This window comes from Schistocerca americana, chromosome 10 (genome assembly GCF_021461395.2).
Source record: "Schistocerca americana isolate TAMUIC-IGC-003095 chromosome 10, iqSchAmer2.1, whole genome shotgun sequence".
Lineage (NCBI taxonomy): Eukaryota > Metazoa > Arthropoda > Insecta > Orthoptera > Acrididae > Schistocerca > Schistocerca americana.
In genome coordinates, this window is record NC_060128.1 from 162,899,392 (window position 1) to 162,921,244 (window position 21,853).

At 39.1% G+C, this 21,853-nt stretch overlaps 1 protein-coding gene across 1 annotated transcript in view; it reads right to left on the minus strand.

The window, feature by feature from the left end:
• Window positions 1-21,853, minus strand: part of LOC124552746 (serine-rich adhesin for platelets-like) — a 239,755-nt gene that overhangs the window by 195,223 nt on the left and 22,679 nt on the right. The window contains exon 3 of the mRNA XM_047127089.1: window positions 17,692-17,932. Within this exon, the coding sequence (XP_046983045.1) occupies window positions 17,692-17,932 (241 nt within the window). The remainder of the gene's footprint in view (window positions 1-17,691; window positions 17,933-21,853) is intronic.

Sequence of the window (21,853 nt, forward strand, 5' to 3'; positions counted from 1 at the left end):
TTTGGAATACCCACCAGCTTGGACTATGGGAAGATGAAAAGGTGCACTGCCAGATTTGTTAACAGTAGGTTTCATCAACACTTTGGATATTACTGAGATGCTTCACAAGTTCAGATGGAAACTCCTGGAAGAAAGAGATGTTCTTTTCATGAAACAGTATTGAGAAAATTTACAGAACTGGCATTTGCTGCTGACTGCAGAGTAACTGTATTGTTTTCAATACACATTTTGCGTAAGGGTCACGAAGACAAGACAAGAGAAATTGGGGCTCATACAGAGGCATGTAGACAGTCAATTTTCCCTCCCACCATTTGCAAGTGTAACAGGGAAGGAAATGACTAGTAGTGGTACGAATTATACTAAGACATACACTCCATGGTGGCTTGTCGAGTAGATGTAGATGTAGAGGAGACTGTGGATTCAGAATGGGTCAACGTGGTAGGGGTGGAGCTCGTAGTGAGGCTGGAGATAAGAGAGACTGGGCCCAGGAGAGGATCAAAGAATGTATTGTAAGGACAATTCTCATCTATATAATTCAGAGGAAGTAGTGTTGGAGGCCCGTGAAGCAACCATCTGGATCCTTCCTCCCAAAAAGCAGCTTCTCTGAATTTCATAAAAATGTGATATCTCTGCAACAGATCTTTCTATCCCTTAACACTCCTGGCCTCAATTTTCAAACTTCACCCATCCTGCACTCACAATCTCATCCCTGCAGTCTTCTTCTCTCAACTGACTCCTCCACATCATTGTGTGCTGCACATGAGTCGTCCTACCTGTGGCTGAAATGAGCTCTTCAGTGAAACATTCCTACCTCCCGTGTGTGTGTGTGTGTGTGTGTGTGTGTGTGTGTGTGTTTGGGGGGGGGGGGGGGCACTCTCTGGAGGAGGATTCATTTGAAAGCTAGAGACATTTTCAGTCTCATCTATATGACTAATGACAACTCAAAATTGTGCAATAGTTTGTCATCACTATATACATTCCAAAATGTACTACGTTTGTACTGCATACTTGTGACCTATACCACTGATGGATTAATGCACTACGTTCTAACAGGTCAAAACATGACTGTAACTGAATGCAATCACACAGCTGGACCATCTTGTTTTGAGTCATTCTTACATAGCCTCAAAAGTTGATTGTTACTCAGTAGTGAAATAGGGATTAAAAAAATGTTAAGATGTGCTATGATGAGCCCCACAGGCCACATGGATTTCTAGCAGCCACTAACACTTCCCTCAGTTTTCACACCTTGTCACACAGCTGAATGACATTTCTTGTGCTTCTTATGCAGTAACGCTATCAGATATATTCTTAACTTGTTTCTCTACTTCGTTACCAGGCACAGTTACACAAAAATGGTTGCAGGTTGGTTGGTTGATATAGGCAGGGGACCAAACAGTGATGTCAACAGTCCCACTGGATTAAGGAAGGATGGGGAGGGAAGTCGGCTGTGCCCTTTCTAAGGAACCATCCCGGCATTTGCCTGAACCGATTTAGGGAAATCACAGAAAACCTATATCAGGATGACCAGATGTGGGCTTGAACTGTCATCCTCCAGAATGTGAGTCCAGTGTGCTAACCACTGCGCCACCTCACTCGGTAATGGCTGCAGGAATTGGCTTGCATGAGGAGCTCTATGCTTTGATCAGAAAAAAGAAGGTGTAACAGATGGAAAATCTGATGTTGATGTGTCACCTTCAGATGTAATATGAGAAATCGACCCATTAGTCTGGGTTCTCCACAGTGAAAACACAGGATAGAACTAGCGTACCTGCTGCCCTGAGATCGGTAGAGTACTGCGCCATTGAGTTTTCTGTTCTAGTCATTGTACAGCTGCTATGGTATCTGTACTTAGTCTGGTAGATCCTCAACTCCTCATCACCACTACTCCTACCCAACACCAGTTCACAGCAACTACACTACATAACATTGGAAACAGTTAACACTTTAATTTTAGCCAAGCCATGCCCATTAAATTTCATACTAAGTCCTTTGGTATGCATTAAAAACTGCTTTCACATTTGAAAATTCTTCCCCACTGAGAATGATGTACTGACTTCTACCCGCTATAAACTTCTGAATACAAAGATAAAAGTTGTACAAAATAGGGTAATTGGACAGATACAAGAATCTACTCACCAAGCGGCAACAGAACACACGCATAAAAGATTATAATTTGAAGGGGAAGGAAGAGGGGTGAAGGAAAAGGACTGGAGAGATCTAGGAAAAGGGGCGGATCTCAGGAAAGTCACAAAAGAGACTTACCGGGCTGGATGAGAAGGGAAGACTGATTGTTGGGGACTGCACCAGATGAGATTTGAATACCTGAGAGCTTAAATGTGGAAGAAAGGGTAATATGCAAGACAGAGATTACACCTTAAACATTGTGCAAGAGTCAATAAGGGCGAAAAGCTAAGCGCATTGTATGTAACAGAGAAGGGCGAGGTGGAGGTGAAAAATAGACAGGTAAGAAAATGAAAGATGTAGACAACTAAAACAGAATGAAGAAATGAGTAGTTACTATGAAGAAAAGCTGAGGCAGAAGAAATTAACATAAATTAAGGCCAGATGCATGGTGAGAATCAAGGAAACATTGTAATGCTGGTTCCCACATACGGAGTTCTGAGAAACTGTTGTTTGGGGGAAGAATCCAGATGGCGTGTGTGGTGAAACAGGCACTGAGGTCACGAGTGTCATGTTGTACAGCATGCTCTGCAACAGGATACTGTGCAATGCCGGTGTACACCCACTGCCTATGCCCATTCATCCTAACTGATAATTTGGTGGTAGTCATGCTGATGTAAAAGGCAGAAAAACAGTCGGTATATGATGTGGCGTTTCACAGGTGGGTCTCCCTTTGATAGTGTATGTTTTGCCAGTTACAGGACTGGTATAGGTGCTGGTAGGAGGATGTATAGGTGAAGTCTTGCAGCAGGGATGGTCACAGGGGTAGGAGCCATATGGTAGGAAGATGGGTGCAGAAGAAGCATAGGATCTGACGAGAATATTGCGGAAATTGGGAGAGCAATGAAAAGCTGTCTGAGATTTTCCCCACCACACCTAGAATAACCCCCTCCCTCCTCTGGTACATACAATTCACATAGCTTTTCACTCTTATTAACTCGTGTATTATGTTTAGGTAATAATCGCTGTCTTGCATATTACCCTTTCTTCCCCCTTGTAGTGGCTCGAGAATTTCGGTGTAAATTCTAGAACCACTTAGCCTTCTACTGTCTCAAACACAAGATATTTTAGATGTGAGTGTGGGATGATAGAATCCTACCTAATGCACGTCACGTGTTTGTGTGTGCAGGTTTCAAATTCAGTCGCGAGAAGAATGTAGACGCGGCGGTCAAACTGCACTGACAAGTACCTACTGGGCAGTCCATGGGTGTTTAGTGAGTGCGTACGAGAGGACCATGGAGTATTTATGTAACTCTGTGATTATGGTGTCAGTGGCTATTGTTAGTGAAAAAAAGAACTCTTAAAAAAACTCTTAATCCAGACTTGCTAGAGGCAAGACATGTTTATGATTTCAGTGTAATAGAGTCGTGGTTATTAAACCAACTCTGTCATAAATGTAACTTAATTGTTTCTAACGTGAGATGACACGGGTGACTTCCAAGAAGTTGAATGTTTATGTGAGAAGTGTGAATTTTGTTCTTGGTGGAAGTTGAAATATACCGATAGTGAACTAAAAGTATTCTTTGAGTACCTCCTTATTTCACGAGTAAAGAGGGAGTCTTAGAGGTTCCTTTAACTAGCATTATCATTCGGAAAAGAAGTTTATAGAGATTCCAGCAGCCGCCTGACCTGCGAAGATCGGCTACCCACTCCCAAGTATGTCAACTCATATAAAGGAGGTGGGAAGGTAGCATACATACACTTCACACATTCTTCTGTCATCAAAAGCGTTAGAACGTGGCTGCCTTGACAGGACGGAAGAAAAAAGGAATTTCAAGATGAAAACGAGGGAAAAAGCTATCAAGTCTTGCCATAGAAACTGAACATAACAAGATAAAAGAACCATTTTAAGAAATTGGATTCTGCCCAAATATACAATGAGAGAAATTGTGAATGCAAAAAAAGGAGAAGACGTGAGAGTGTCACAACGTTAAAAACCAGAGAGAAAATATCGATGTATTAAGACCAAGAAGAGATACGCCTAGAACGATTCAACTAAGACGATCCAGTGTGGGGAGTGTAGAGCTCTCACACACATCGCAAGGGACGCAGACACAGAAACCAACATCCGATGCCGCTGGCACCAGTTGCTGTTCACTGGTGCTGACCTGCCTCCACATCCACTCACTGATGCATCGCAAATTCTATGCTGAGTGAGCATAAAACAGTACTTTATTATTTTAGTACAAAGTGGTACAAACTGTTGAGTGAACTTTATTAGTACAGCTATTATACTTCAAGTTAATTTTTAAATGCTCACAAGGTCTAAAGCTTGTAAAAGTATGGATAACATACAGCAAATTGGGGAAACTTCAGAACCAGCAATGGCTATGAAAGTTATCAAAGAAGTGTGACTGGTCTGAGTTAGTAAATCTACTTAAAGCTCAGAGCATACAATTACAAGCAACTCTAAGTGAAGAAATAGGCTGAGTAAACTCTCGATTAGATGCCCAGAGTGAAACTCTGAATAGGCAAGAGACAAATACCCAAGTTTGTTAAATACCAAAATCGATTCACAAAGTAAAGAATTTAGTAACCTATGCAAAGGCATGGGGGCTTTGAACACTGAATTCAACGCCTTAAATAGTAAAGTAGAGAATTTTACGATATATCTGAAGAATTAATGACAAGTTCCTTGACCAGTCATGTAAATCAAATGTTCACTGACCTCAGTAATAAACAGAATGATAATTTCCATGAATTATCAAAAACGTTAGAATTTGACATTGAGGAAAGATGAAATACAGTAGAATCCGAAATCAATAAAAGTTAGGATCATTTGAAAATGTATGTAATAAAGTTTAATGCAGTAAAGCAGGGAATGAATACTTTAAAAGACAACGTCGATAAGCATAATGAATTAATGCCTGTCAGTCAATCACAAATTACAGGTGTAGTACACGAGTGGATAATGCGTAGAAAAGTTTCCAAGAGAAGATAGCTAATTCTGATATTGTAAATATAAGTAGTTAGGAGAAACAATTTGAAGGGATTAGAGATCGAAAAGTCACTGAGAGAATAACATCATCAGGGAACGCGTTGCCTATTGTTTCTTCCGAACTTTTAGATACCAGGAAGGGCATAGATGACCTGTTGAGAGAAGTCAAACTTATCCAGGACAAAGTGGAAAAACAGGTAACTTCACCCAATGTTGTGTTAACTAGTAAAGTAGTTACAGATTTGCAATGGGGAGTGAATTCGGGGTTATCGAGACAATTCCCTAAATTCAAGCCTGACGGAGACATGCACCTGACACATTTCTTGAAAAGATTAATCAAGTCTTGCCAAAAAATTGAGAAGATTCTAAAAAGATGGAATTTGCTGTGGGTTACCTTTTAGGGGAAGCCTCAGAATGGGGAACCGTAAATATTGAGAACTTTTCCTCTTGGGGTGATTTCCAAAACAAGTTTAAAGAGAAATATTGGTCTGCAAGAGCACAAGGAAAGTTAATATCAGATCCATGGGACCAGGGCAGAGTCATATGTCCCCCAGGGACTTTAACGTTATGACTTAATGGGCGGAGTGGCAACTGTCGGATCCCGAGTTGTTTTAGGTGCTTCTTCCAAAATAGTTTTCCTGCACCAAATTCCCTTAAAATATTAAAGTATTCTGTCATCTATGCTTAACATCTATAACTATCCTGTAACTTTATTACTTCGAAAACCGGATATGATCATATAATAGAGACAGATTTAAGAGAATCTCCGAAAAGAAGTGATATCCAGACAATATAAAATTGAATAGATTATTATACTTATGGATAATATAATATGAGGTGACTAATGAAACAACTGTGATACCAGAGTGTATAAATTTTCGATTTTGTATAGAGTATTTTATATATAGGAGACAATTAACACCGTACCTCCTCTGATGCCTCACTCAAGTACCTGAGGGGTAGGGATCCTGGGAAAGCAGGGTGGGAAGGGTTTCCTGTCTTTGGGGCTATCTTCTTTCTCTTCTTCGATCTTAGCAACCACATCTATTTTTTTCCTTTCTTACTTCTTATCTGAGGACCTATCTAGTTTTTCCCTCTTTCCATATTCACTAACTTCTATCACTGAAGTCCTTCCTTGTTTCCGTGGTTTCTAATAACCTACATCTTTTCTTTAGATAAGAAGGCCGCAATCTCGCAGTGATGTCAATTTGTACCACAAAATAAAGAACAGACTCGTTTTTGATCCTCCCCATGAACCATGGACCTTGCCGTTGGTGGGGAGGCTTGCGTGCCTCAGCGATACAGATAGCCGTACCGTAGGTGCAACCACAACGGAGGGGTATCTGTTGAGAGGCCAGACAAACGTGTGGTTCCTGAAGAGGGGCAGCAGCCTTTTCAGTAGTTGCAAGGGCAACAGTCTGGATGATTGACTGATCTGGCCTTGTAACAATAACCAAAACGGCCTTGCTGTGCTGGCACTGCGAACGGCTGAAAGCAAGGGGAAACTACAGCCGTAATTTTTCCCGAGGGCATGCAGCTTTACTGTATGATTACATGATGATGGCGTCCTCTTGGGTAAAATATTCCGGAGGTAAAATAGTCCCCCATTCGGATCTCCGGGCGGGGACTACTCAAGAGGATGTCGTTATCAGGAGAAAGAAAACTGGTGTTCTACGGATCGGAGCGTGGAATGTCAGATCCCTTAATCGGGCAGGTAGGTTAGAAAATTTAAAAAGGGAAATGGATAGGTTGAAGTTAGATATAGTGGGAATTAGTGAAGTTCGGTGGCAGGAGGAACAAGACTTCTGGTCAGGTGACTACAGGGTTATAAACACAAAATCAAATAGGGGGAACGCAGGAGTAGGTTTAATAATGAATAGGAAAATAGGAATGCGGGTAAACTACTACAAACAGCATAGTGAACGCATTATTGTGGCCAAGATAGATACGAAGCCCACACCTACTACAGTAGTACAAGTTTATATGCCAACTAGCTCTGCAGATGACGAAGAAATTGAAGAAATGTATGATGAAATAAAAGAAATTATTCAGATTGTGAAGGGAGACGAAAATTTAATAGTCATGGGTGACTGGAATTCGAGTGTAGGAAAAGGGAGAGAAGGAAACATAGTAGGTGAATATGGATTGGGGGACAGAAATGAAAGAGGAAGCCGCCTGGTAGAATTTTGCACAGAGCACAACATAATCATAACTAACACTTGGTTTAAGAATCATGAAAGAAGGTTGTATACATGGAAGAACCCTGGAGATACTAAAAGGTATCAGATAGATTATATAATGGTAAGACAGAGATTTAGGAACCAGGTTTTAAATTGTAAGACATTTCCAGGAGCAGATGTGGACTCTGACCACAATCTATTGGTTATGACCTGTAGATTAAAACTGAAGAAACTGCAAAAAGGTGGGAATTTAAGGAGATGGGACCTGGATAAACTAAAAGAACCAGAGGTTGTACAGAGATTCAGGGAGAGCATAAGGGAGCAATTGACAGGAATGGGGGAAATAAATACAGTAGAAGAAGAATGGGTAGCTTTGAGGGATGAAGTAGTGAAGGCAGCAGAGGATCAAGTAGGTAAAAAGACGAGGGCTAGTAGAAATCCTTGGGTAACAGAAGAAATATTGAATTTAATTGATGAAAGGAGAAAATATAAAAATGCAGTAAGTGAAACAGGCAAAAAGGAATACAAACGTCTCAAAAATGAGATCGACAGGAAGTGCAAAATGGCTAAGCAGGGATGGCTAGAGGACAAATGTAAGGATGTAGAGGCCTATCTCACTAGGGGTAAGATAGATACCGCCTACAGGAAAATTAAAGAGACCTTTGGAGATAAGAGAACGACTTGTATGAATATCAAGAGCTCAGATGGAAACCCAGTGCTAAGCAAAGAAGGGAAAGCAGAAAGGTGGAAGGAGTATATAGAGAGTCTATACAAGGGCGATGTACTTGAGGACAATATTATGGAAATGGAAGAGGATATAGATGTAGATGAAATGGGAGATACGATACTGCGTGAAGAGTTTGACAGAGCACTGAAAGACCTGAGTCGAAACAAGGCCCCCGGAGTAGACAATATCCCATTGGAACTACTGACGGCCGTGGGAGAGCCAGTCCTGACAAAACTCTACCATCTGGTGAGCAAGATGTATGAAACAGGCGAAATACCCTCAGACTTCAAGAAGAATATAATAATTCCAATCCCAAAGAAAGCAGGTGTTGACAGATGTGAAAATTACCGAACTATCAGCTTAATAAGTCACAGCTGCAAAATACTAACACGAATTCTTTACAGACGAATGGAAAAACTAGTAGAAGCCAACCTCGGGGAAGATCAGTTTGGATTCCGTAGAAACACTGGAACACGTGAGGCAATACTGACCTTACGACTTATCTTAGAAGAAAGATTAAGGAAAGGCAAACCTACGTTTCTAGCATTTGTAGACTTAGAGAAAGCTTTTGACAATGTTGACTGGAATACTCTCTTTCAAATTCTAAAGGTGGCAGGGGTAAAATACAGGGAGCGAAAGGCTATTTACAATTTGTACAGAAACCAGATGGCAGTTATAAGAGTCGAGGGACATGAAAGGGAAGCAGTGGTTGGGAAGGGAGTAAGACAGGGTTGTAGCCTCTCCCCGATGTTGTTCAATCTGTATATTGAGCAAGCAGTAAAGGAAACAAAAGAAAAATTCGGAGTAGGTATTAAAATTCATGGAGAAGAAATAAAAACTTTGAGGTTCGCCGATGACATTGTAATTCTGTCAGAGACAGCAAAGGACTTGGAAGAGCAGTTGAATGGAATGGACAGTGTCTTGAAAGGAGGATATAAGATGAACATCAACAAAAGCAAAACAAGGATAATGGAATGTAGCCTAATTAAGTCGGGTGATGCTGAGGGAATTAGATTAGGAAATGAGGCACTTAAAGTAGTAAAGGAGTTTTGCTATTTGGGGAGCAAAATAACTGATGATGGACGAAGTAGAGAGGATATAAAATGTAGACTGGCAATGGCAAGGAAAGCGTTTCTGAAGAAGAGAAATTTGTTAACATCCAGTATTGATTTAAATGTCAGGAAGTCATTTCTGAAAGTATTCGTATGGAGTGTAGCCATGTATGGAAGTGAAACATGGACGATAAATAGTTTAGACAAGAAGAGAATAGAAGCTTTCGAAATGTGGTGCTACAGAAGAATGCTGAAGATTAGATGGGTAGATCATGTAACTAATGAGGAAGTATTGAATAGGATTGGGGAGAAGAGAAGTTTGTGGCACAATTTGACCAGAAGAAGGGATCGGTTGGTAGGGCATGTTCTGAGGCATCAAGGGATCACCAATTTAGTATTGGAGGGCAGCATGGAGGGTAAAAATCGTAGAGGGAGACCACGAGATGAATACACTAAGCAGATTCAGAAGGATGTAGGTTGCAGTAGGTACTGGGAGATGAAAAAGCTTGCACAGGATAGAGTAGCATGGAGAGCTGCATCAAACCAGTCTCAGGACTGAAGACCACAACAACAACAACAAGAAGGCCGAAGAATCAAACTACATGAGCACACATCTGCATACACACAAAAATACATTTAGACACAAAAATTGAAAAGCCTGTCACAATGTCAGAATCGTCAGGTATTGTAGGGGAAAAAATATGTGCACACACAGGCTTCATAGTTCATTACCCTAGTATACATTCCTATGTATACTAAAGTATTCTCTGGTAAAAATAAAAATCTATTTTACACTTTGCATTCACTTTTTACTGCATCATTTACTCCCTAGAGCCCTCCTCTACCTCTCAAATTCTGTACTCGCCATAGATAATATGTCTACATACACTATTTAAGTCCCACTATCCTACAATCCATCCATTCCTCAGAGTATTAATTACAATGACTTTTCTTAAATGACTATTACAATTAATTCCATTCTAGCTTACATTCTCTTTCTTATGTTTGCTCAATGTAGAACCATCATAGTTCTTATATACATATGACGATTCCACATTGCATATGTATATAAGAACTATGATGGTTCTACATTGAGCATACGTATGAAAGAGAATGTAAGCTAGAATTAATTGTAATAGTTATTTAAGAAAAGTCATTGTAATTAATACTCTGAGGAATGGATGGATTGTAGGATAGTGGGACTTAAATAGTGTATGTAGACATATTATCTATGGCGAGTACAGAATTTGAGAGGTAGAGGAGGGCTCTAGGGGGTAAATGATGCAGTAAAAAGTGAATGCAACGTGTAAAATAGATTTTTATTTTTACCAGAGAATACTTAAGTATAGTATACATAGGAATGTATACTAGGGTAATGAACTATGATGCCTCTTCAGAAAGGATAAGGGGGGGCATACGTGGCATTTGCGAGTATATAGGGCAGGCGTACCTACATGGAGATAGGATGACCTGTGGCCAAAAAATAGGAATGTTTTATAAAGGAGCGTACCAACCAAAATGGAAAAAGGAAGTGCTCTCATAAGGTCGACCCACAGGCAAGGTATAGGTACTGATCCTAGGAGAAGGGGACAGTATCACGACAAAAGTAACAAAATTGTATAGGAATTATTCTGGAAAGTATGAATTCTATGCACAACTAGCATGATTATGTTTCATATAAATAAATGAATGTCAAAAGAACACTTTCATTTTGCCCAGAGTTCCTCCAAGCTACAAAAAATAGTAAGAATAGTACATACCAAGGAAAGGTAGAACAAAAGATGAGAATCTAAGATAGATTACTTATGTTTCAGGAACACCTGGAAATTATGACTGGAAATAAAGGAGTCCTCACAATTTCTAAATACTAGTGAAGAACTGACTAAAACCACGAGTGACTGCTCATGGCTTAATATTAAAGTAGGATGAGAGAGAATAGTGAAGTAGTAAGCAAAAGATTATTCGTGGTTATCGAAAGAAAAGAAATGCATACTGTTAAAATATGAAATTGTTATTATGTGTAAAATTATTTACATAATGATTACATATCCGGGATATGTAGTGATTCGAGAATTTCAGTGTAAATTCTAGAACCATTCGGCCTTCTACCATCTTGAACACACGATATTTTAGATGTCAGTGTAGGATGATAAAATCCTCCCTTCCACACGTCACATGTTTGTGTATGGAGGTTTGAAATTCAGTCGCGAGAAGAATGTGGATGTGGTGGTTGAACTGCAACGAAGAGTAACTGTCGGGAAGTCCATGGGTGTTTAGTGAGTGTGTACGAGAGGACCATGGAGTATTTATGTAACTCTGTGATAACAGTGTCAGTGGCTGTTGTTAGTGAAAAAAGGAACTCCTAAAAAAACTCTTAATCCAGACTTGCCAGAGACAAGACAAGTTTATTATTTTAGTGTAACAGAGTCGTGGTTATTAAACCAACTCTGTTGTAAATGTAACTTAATTGTTTCTAATGTGAGACGACGTGGGTGACTTACAAGAAGTTGAATGTTTATGTGAGAAGTGTGAATTTTGTTCTTTGTCGAAGTTGAAATATACCAATAGCGAACTAAAAGTATTCTTGTAGTACCTCCTTATTTCACGAGTAAAGAGGGAGTCTTAGAGGTTCCTTTAACTAGCATTATCCTTCGGAGGTGGAGTTTATAGAGATTCCAGCAGCTGCCTAGCCAGCGAAGAAGATCGCCTGCTCTCTCTCAAGTAAGTCAACTTGTATAAAGGAGGTGGAAAGGTAGCATACATACACTTCACACATTCTTCTGTCGTCAAAAGCATTAGACCCTTTTTAGCTCTCAGGTTTCCAAATCTCATCCAGTGCAGTCCCCAACAATGAGTCTTCCCTTCCCATCCTGTTCGGTAAGTCTCCCCTGACCCATGGTTCTGGGTAACTTTCCCAAAATCTGCCCCTTTTCCTAGGCCTCTCCAGTCACTTCCCTTCACCCCTCTTCCTTCCTCATCAACCTATCTGCCTGAAGATGGAGCCACTGGCTCAGAAAGATTGCCTAATTATAATCTTTTATGTGTGTGTTCTGCTGCTGCTTAGTGAGTAGTCTTTTTATCCATCCAGTTATTTTATTTTGTCAAAAATTGATTGTTTTTAGAACGGGGCGTGAGTTGTGCTTGGGTAGCTCAGTTGGTAGAGCACTTGCAAAGGTCCCAAGTTCGAGTCTCAGTCCGGCATACAGTTTTAATCTGCCAGGAAGTTTTGATTGTTTTTGTTGTCATAAAACTTGTACAGTATTATGTATGATTGCGTTGTGAACACTAGGTGACAATAAGAAATGTCCATTTCCAAAAAATATGTAAACTTAAGATTTATATACTGATTATGTAGGACAGAGTCAAATTTGGGGGAAAAAAAGGAGAGAGAATGCAACATTTTCTGAAGCTTATACATAACAAACACCAAGCAATATTCAACTCTGCAAAGGCCTGTTGCCAAGCTAGGAATTTTAGTAATCAAGGGAAAAAAGTTTTCAGTGAGGTTTTTAAGTATATATGTTTTTCAGCTGTATCTCAAACAGAAAATTTTCAACCATTTAAAAATTAAATAATAATATAATAAACTAACAATAATACTATGCATTCTTGAAACATAAACTGTTAACAGTTATCGTATGGTTGGTAATAGTACTACCAGTTTCACAATGTTGAAGTGGCATCTTCAGGTACATCCAATAAAGAAGAATAGCACATGTGGATATAGTATCACTTCATAACGGGTAATGCAGACTGTGACATACACGTAAATAATGAATGCTGCGAGGGCTCGAGGGATATTTTCCAATAATAATGTTCTGTTTATTTACCACTAAAATACTATACACAGGTCTATCCAGTGGAGCACAACTGTATTTTAATTGTTTAGTGGAACATTGTGAGGCAAAAGCAACAGAGAAACTCTCACTTGTAAATAGCCTGCATTATCGTTTTCGCCTGCGAGAGCGCAGCATTGTAAATAACTTAATTGGTTTGTTTGTGTTCCGTGAATTTTAACAAACCTGAGTATTCTGTGACTTTACCAATGATTTTTTTTTCTGATAGTAGACTTGACTACGGAAGGACGTATTTTCAGAGGAGGTACTTCTATAGTTAAAAATGGAAATGACAGCCGCCATTTCTGCGAGATATCAGAAAATATTAATTTTTGTCAATATACGCTCTTGTAAAAAGCTGAATACATACTGTAATAGTTGAGCAGCGAGAAGAACATTTTTATGAAATAATAATTGTTATCTTAAAAGGTAAAATTTTTCTCATTTCTGAAGTGGATATTATGCTCATCTTTCCCCTCCTAGTAATTACGATATAAAGTGCAAGCAAGCGGAAGACGTAGGATTTTGAATGCTTGGTAGTGCTGTGAAATCTCTGTTTAATAACATGGTCTTTTGGAATGAACAGATTCTCTTTTGCGAAAAGCGAAAATTTGTGGAACTTGCCCTATCGACACAGACTATCATAGCTGTTCAGAATCATATCCGTCTGACTTGTTTTCAATAACAGCATCAAGAATTTTTTAGAGCTACATTACAATGCAGATCTTGAAAAGTTGTTTCTTACGCTGGTTGCTAAGAAGAACTTTAACCTTAGGTGCGTTCGATTGCACTCCGCAGATGCCACTCATTACTGCAAAATTAATAATTTACTCTTTTTCAGCCAAGTTTTCAGCCAAGAAGACAGTAATTAAGATCTACAGCACTAAATATTTTATTTTTGATGAAAAGGTCAATTTCAATTTTCATATTCAACAGTAACACCAAAGGACAGGTTTATTTAAATCATTTAATACTAGGAAGGAAAGAGGACTTGGTAAGAGTAGGGAACAGTAGTTATAAATTATTTAGCAGCGGAAAGTTTCGAGGCTGCCTGTCTGTTTGTTCTTTTTGCTCTTATCAAGAATACTTAATAATTTCTCTAGTTGCCAGGAAGGTTTATTAGAGGGAATTAAAATTATAATATATTTTTTTAGAGATGGCAAGAATCTAAGAAGAAGAATTATAGCATAATGTGCAAAACTATGTAATTGATAAAAGAAAATTTAAATATAATAGTCAACTTATTAATTTTCAGAGAAGTTGAGTGCACTGGGCATCTCATCACTCCCACTCAGGTTATAATGAATTCGTCAAATAGTGATGACAGTCAAAATTTAAAAGAGGTGGAATGAAGAAGATGGCCTTTAAAGATGGTCAGCTCTAAAAACAAAGACGAAGTTGTAAAACCAGGAAAATGGACTTAAAGATGAACAAGGGTATTAAACAGCAGTCACGATCAAAAGACAGGACGTAGTGAAAAGTACCAAAAGTGGGCCACAGAATAAAGTTAGAATGAATAAAAGAAGAGCAAAGGAGTACAAAAGAAATAAAATGTGTGTTACAAGAATGGATCAGGTGCGCATCGGCAGGAACAGTCACGAGCAGCAGCCAGCACAAGTGACAAGTAAACAACAGGTGCGGCTTACTCATAAGAGACAGACAGCATGTGAAGTAGCAAATAACATGAATGACAATCTTGGGAGTCATCCTTATGATAGAGATATATGAGATCTGTTCAAAAACCTTTTATTTCACATGGTTTCCTTCAAAACACTCTCCTCAACAATTGATACTTCGCTCCCAATGCTCTTTTCCCCTTCTGGAAGCAGTCTCTGTACGCCTTTCATTGGATTGTGAGAAGCGCCATTTGCGAATTTTCTTTTATCTCATCTGCCATTGTCGATCTTTGTTCTTTAGACGGGATTTTCAACTTTGGAAATAAAAAAAATGTCTGCAGGGGCCAGCAGGATGAAGTAGCACAGTGATATCGTGTTTTTGTGCAATAGTCACGCACCAACAGGGATGAATGTACAGGTGTGTTATCGTGATGTGTGAGCCATGAACTGTCTCACCACACTTCAGGCCATTCTCACAGGCATCGCAACATGTCACGATAACAGTTTTTCTCTGTGGCTCAAATTCATGATGAACTAATCCTTCAAAGTGAAAGAAAACTATCAGCACGGCTATGACATTTTACCTGACCTGATGAGCTTTTTTGGGTCTTGGAGAAACTTTCCCAACCCACTGTGAAGATTGTGAAGACTGAACCTTGGTCTCAAAATCATAATCATACACCTATGTCTCATCATCAGTTATGAAGCTCTTCACAAATTTGCGAGGTGAAGGTCTTTCTGGTCTCGACTCACAAGCCCTGGGATGAACTTGGTGGCAACGCTATGCATTCCAAGATGCTGTGTCAGGATTTCATGACATGATCCAACTGAAAAGCTACATCCTTCTGCAACCTCTCACACAGTCAGTCTTTGATTGGCGCGCACAATTTCAATGATGTTCCTGACATGAGTGTTGTTGATAGATGTTGAAGGGCGTCCTGAAAGAGTGTCACCTTTAACTTCTGTCCGGCCATTTTTAAACTGTGTGAACCATTTGTAACACTGAGTTCAGCTTTAGTACCCATCGCTGTACGATTCCTGCATCATTTGATGTGTCTCTGTAAAGGTTTTCTCTAGTTTCATGCAAAATTTAATACAGACACATTTCTCCTCTAACTGCCATGTCGACATTCACAAACTGTGCTACGCAATGTTCTACTCAATACACCACTGAACAATAACTAACAAACATACAACAATGAAACTTCTGCCAGTTACACATTAAACACAGTTGTATGCAGGAATGCCAATAGCATTTCGCTCTAATATACCATTGGCGCGAAATTACTACTGCAATATAACAAGGATCTATCTTTTACACTGCAGACAATCAAAATTAGGGAGTATATTATAATGTTTCAACTTAATTCAGCTATTTAGTATACCTTCTGTATGACAACTCATATTTCGCATAATGCAACTCTCTTCCAATGTATTAAAAGTATGGCCTTTCACAAATTCCAGGTCAGTATTAAGTACCTACTTATGAGAACAAAACTATACCGCAACTGATTTGTGAAATAACTAAAAAATTTTACATCGTCAGACCACAAGCCACACTTTAAATATATTGGAAGAAATTGAAATTATGTGAAATTGAAGTTGTCATACAGAACGTACACTAAATAGCCAAACTAAATTGAAGCATTATAATATACTTGTCAATTTTGATTGTCTACAATGTATCTCTATCATAAGGACGACTCCCAAAATTCTTATGCAAACTATTTACGATTTCATGCAGCATCTGTCTCTTCCAGGTAAGTAAGCTGCACCTGCTGTTTACTTATCACTCATGCACACATTCAGTATTCTGTTGGCTGCCACCCATCACCATTCTTAATGACAAGCATCAGATCCATCCAGTAAGTTATGTTCGATTACTTTTGCATTCCTTTACCATTTTTTTTTAAATTAATTCTGATTTTATTCTTTGGCCCGTTCCTGGTGCTATTTAACATGTCCTGCCTTTTGATTGTGAGTACTATGAAATACCACTGTTCATTTTCTTGGTTTTACAACTTTATCCTTCTTTTTAGAGCTGAACGTCTTTTAGAGCCGTCCTTCTCCATTCCGCGTATTTTAAATTTTGACTTCTGTCACTATTCAATGAATTTATTATATAACCTAATTGGGAATGATGAGACATCCAATGCTCTCAACTTTGTCCTATAAATGATCTGAAAATAAGTAAGTTGGTTATTATATTTAAATTTGCTTTTGTCAGTTACGTATTTTGTACATCTTGTTACAATTCTCCTTTATAGATTCTTGCTATCTCTCTAAAAAAAAATTATCCTCGTGTGCTACTTCCCTTTATTAGACATACATGAAGATGCAACTTCAGCACTGTGAACTAGTACTACTATTAATTAAAAGACCATACGGCTGCTGTTTGTGGTTTATTTTTCAAGAATCAACTCACAAACATTCAAGAACCAGCTTTAAGTGATGAATCTAGAAATATACTAAAATTCCCTATGTACTGCAACCATACAGATTGTGAAGACAAGATTAGACTTTTTGCAGCACATGGAGAAGCACCTCCCACACTCCATATGCAAATGGAATGGGAAAAACCCCTAATAACTGATACAATGGGAAATTCCCTCAGCCATATAATTCACAATGATTCGCAGAGTATGGACGTACATGTAGAACTTATTTTATCAAAACACTATTGTTTTTCTACTGTCACTGACCTATGTACCACAAATCGCACATCCACCTAATTGATGATTGATGAGCTTCTTTCTCTTCTTTTTATAATCTCTAATATATTACATTTACTAAATTTCTTTCAATCGACTACGCTTTGCCAATATTTCCTCATTCCAGTCTTCCACAAGCAAAACATTCCTTGCACACACCTTGCTCCAAAAATGGCCTTCTTTGACGTATTTATGTGGCTTTGTTGTAGTGCTGGTTCCATATTGAGACCTTCATTTCAAACCTTAATTCCTCAGATATGTTCTTTTCCCTAGAACACCTTCAGACTCACTGTTATAATTTTCTGTATGAGGTTATCTTCAAGAGTATCGAAAATAGGGCAGATTTCCTACTGTGTTCAAAGACTTTGTAGTATTGTATCTTATTAGCTCTAGGAAGTACAGTTAACAACCACTGAAGTATAATTTCAAGCAATACTTCTCACTTACCTGGAAGGCGAGCGCCGTCGCTTCTTATGCGGTGGTTCAGGCATCGACGAAGATCGACGCCGCCCCTTCCGTTCATCTCCGTCCTCTCGTGTGTCCGAATCTCTGTCGCCACTCTCATCACTTTCGGAGTCACTGTCAGTATGGCGAGTGTGTCGTCGACTCTGTTTCTTTTCCTTTTTCTTCTTTTTACCCCGAGATCGACCTTTGTGTTTTGCTTTTGCAGCACTCTTGTTTTTCTTACCTGTGAAATTAAATTGTACCCTTTCACAATGCACAATGATAGCTCTCAAATAGTATGAATGAGAGTTCAATATGGATTACATTAGATACACCATTTGTCCAAAAAGTTTAGAGATTGATTTTATTCCTGGCATGTAAGTAGGATCAGCACTGTAACTATGGTGGCAGCTTGAACTACCAACTGTACATGACAAATGTACATTCAACCAGTCAGTTGTGAGCAAGCTGTGTTAAGTAGTGTGTCGATGTTGTTGTGTCACTAATCACAATGGAGCAACATCTCTAAATTATGTGTTCAAGACATTCTCCAGAATATTCTGAAGAAGAGAAAAGTGTGTGCAAATTTTGTAACACATACCTTGACTCCCAAACAAAAAATGATGAAGGTTGGATGCCTACAGTAGTACGAATGAAATGAAAAATGCAGGCAATTTTTTTCTGGAAAAAAAAAATTATAAGTGATGAGACTTGCTGTTAATAATGTAAACCTACCACAAAATGACAGCACAAATTTACGTGAAGTGCCAATGCTTTGACAATATAACTGACATTTGCGCGCATGTGACATGCAAGTTGAACAATGTCCAAAAGAAGGAATTTTTTTGATGGTTTAGCATAGTTATATCAAAATTCTGTGCACTGTCAATTCGCAGGGGACTATGAAGAACACCTGAAGCACTAAAGCTACCATCTTAACTTTTCTCTATTTTTTATTATTCCCGCCTCGAAACTTTTTGGACTGATCGGCTATACCCACTCTTCCGCAGATCCATATTAAGGGGACCTACCTCTACGTAGAACATCTCAATAAACATATAACTAAATATATATTCTACACTACACTCCATCCGAACAGGCCTTGGAAAGCGCAATGGTACCAACCGGCCCTGTGTCTTCCTCATTCCACAGGCGTCACTGGATGCGGATAAGGAGGGGCATGTGGTCATCACACAGCTCTCCTGGCTGTGTGTCAGTTTACGGGACTGGAGCTGCTATTTCTCAATCAAGTACCTCCTCAGTTTGCCTCACAAGAGCTGAGAACTCCCCGCTTGGCAACAACGAGCGGCATACTGGATGGTCACCCATCCATATGCTAGCCCAGGCCGACAGTGCTTAAGTTTGGTGATCTGATGAGAACTGATGTTACAACTCTGGGAAGGCTGTTGGCAAATATATATTCTACACAAAATTAATAAGCTTGGTAAGCTTGGCTGTAGGCTTCATTTCTTATATACATAATGAGGTGGCCCTCAAGGATGTTGTTGTTGTTGTTGTTGTTGTGGTAAGGAGCAATTAAAATATCACAACTTATTTTCATTCACCGAGTAATGTAATAGTTCCCGCTCTCCTTCACATGCCCATGCCCACGCACCCCCCCCCCCCCCCCCTACCTAAACATAAAAAATAAATTTACATTGTTCATATGAACAGATAACCTTACTGAACTCAAGAGGTGAGCTATTCAAATATTACGTAACACTTCTATTGAGCGATATGATCAACACCACCACTGGAAAAAGAAGCAACACTATCAGGGAGTTTGTTCACTGGTACCAGCGAATAGTAGATACATAACTGAGGGGTTGTAGTGTTAGTGATTCATTTGTCATGGTCACTGGTCATCAGATGGCACTCAGTAGGCCTCTGTTTTGACTCTGCAGGCAGTAACTGTGCTGAGTTCAGAAGTGAAGAGGGGTTGCAACATTAATTCTGGGGTACAGTTGACCAGTATGTTCTCCTATTGAACAACTTCAGCCATTTGAATTAGATCAAATTGTTGGCTTGCAGGAAGCTGAAAGGAGGTGTCAATGGATTGCTGCACATGTTGCACACTATGTACTGGTCGTGTGTCATTGCTTTCAGCAGGGGTCTGTGGAACACGCTCATATGCGTAGATAAAGTTCTGTATGTCTGCATAATATAGGCACATCAAGACTGACATATTATAAGGGCAGCAGTTGCCGATCAAACATCATTCAAGGAAGAAATCTGGACATATGTTGCACCTGCTGTGTTACCAGAATGGGTGGGAACTGACACCACAACATCACCAAGCACAGCTATAGACCAGTTAACGAATGCTTAAAAAGGCTGATTACGAGGAAAAAAACACGTAGTTGCAAATTTTTTTCAGAGTGCTAGTAAGGAGTGTCCTGAAAAATATACAAAAAACCCTGATGGATGGGAGTGAGCGCTGCGATGAGGGTGAGGGTGGGTGTTTTTACAGTCACTTTTCTATGTTTTTCTTTAATAACTTGAAAACCGTAGTTTCTAGCAGAATTGTTACTGAATACAAAATTAAACTACAGTAAATTTCCTACAAAAATCGTCCTATTGGTTTTCTTTCTGTAGGACTAATAGTTTTCACAGTGCAGATTATTAAAAATATTTTGTAACAGTATAAAATTACTGCTTATATTGAAATGAAGTGGGTTAAAAACAAATATTAAATTTGTGTACCAAATTAAGAAATAAATTGTATTCTGGGAGTATAACAGGGTGAACGGGTGGATGTGTGGAATAGAAGTGTGTGATACAGTAAGGTTACTGGATTCTGTACACACATCTTCGTCCTTCATAGGTCCACAAACTGAAGATCGAGCAGATGACTTCCCACTCTATCCACACCACTAGATTACAAAAAGGAATTGTTTCAAAAAATTATGCCAATTCTCCACAGCACACACGAATCTCTGCCAAAGCAGAATGCAAATGTGCCCAGGAGGGGTGGGTGGGTTTATTTTTTACACAATGTATGAACACTTGGAATGCCAATACGACTTTCTAATAACACTATCCCAAGAAACAGATATGGACAGAAGCTACGCAAATCTCTGCACAATGTACCACATGGTCTGAGGGGAAACTGATTCTGTCATCCTGTACGACAGCTGTGGCATTCTTCTGGGAGGCCAACTCCCCCCTCATGGGTGCTGTTCACTTTTCAGCTTACTGACTAACTATGCCTCCCCAGCATGAGAGTAGACAAAATAATTTCACTGAGCTTGTGTTTATATGGTGCAGTTATTTTCAGTTTAAGATTTGTTTTGCAGTTGTTAAGTGAGCTATTACGAAAAAAGCTCAACAGCTAGAGCTGTCAGCTTTCTACAACAATGAAGATCCTCTCCCAAATGTAATACGCATTTAATACATATTTGTCAATGTCAATTTTGTTGTTTCCACTACCATTGTGTGGAATATTTTTCATAGCTTGGAGGCATCAAATGTGTCACCCCAGCCTCAGCTTTCCCAGCATTTGAAGAGACCAGAGGCTTAAACTGCCTCCCTCTACTACAGAGGTAAGTCACCTATGTGTTACAAAACTTCAGATATTTCAACTTAAGTCAACCAATGCATTACATCAGATTACTATTATAGACTTTAACATGATCAGTTCCGTTCCATCAGAAAAATTCACACACATCTTACTTTGGTTGTGCGGTAAAGTGTATTAAGACAATGTAGCCCACTCGACAAGTTTCAGAAACTCCAAAATGAAAAAGATATGCATCCTATTAGTACCACAGTTAATGTCTGGAGAAGTGAAGTAACTTTTCTGGTCATTAACTAATTCACCACCACGTGACAACAACACAATTACATGTCTTTACAATATACTGTCAATGACAGACAGAAGCAAGGTGTCACATTACTAATCCATCCCTTTTCCATCAACAGTAAATAGGTCACAGACAACATCACACTTACAAATTAAATACTTCTCAGCCTTTGTCTACAGGAACATATTTTTAGATTATAGCTCACTTAACACCCACAAAAAGTATCTGTTTAATAAACCGAAAATAACTCTACTACATAAACATGAGCTCAATGAAGTTAATTCATCTACATAAGAGAAGTGGACAGGAAATGTTGTTGAGGTACAGTGTGTCTGCAAAGTGGAATGTGAGTAGCACTTGTA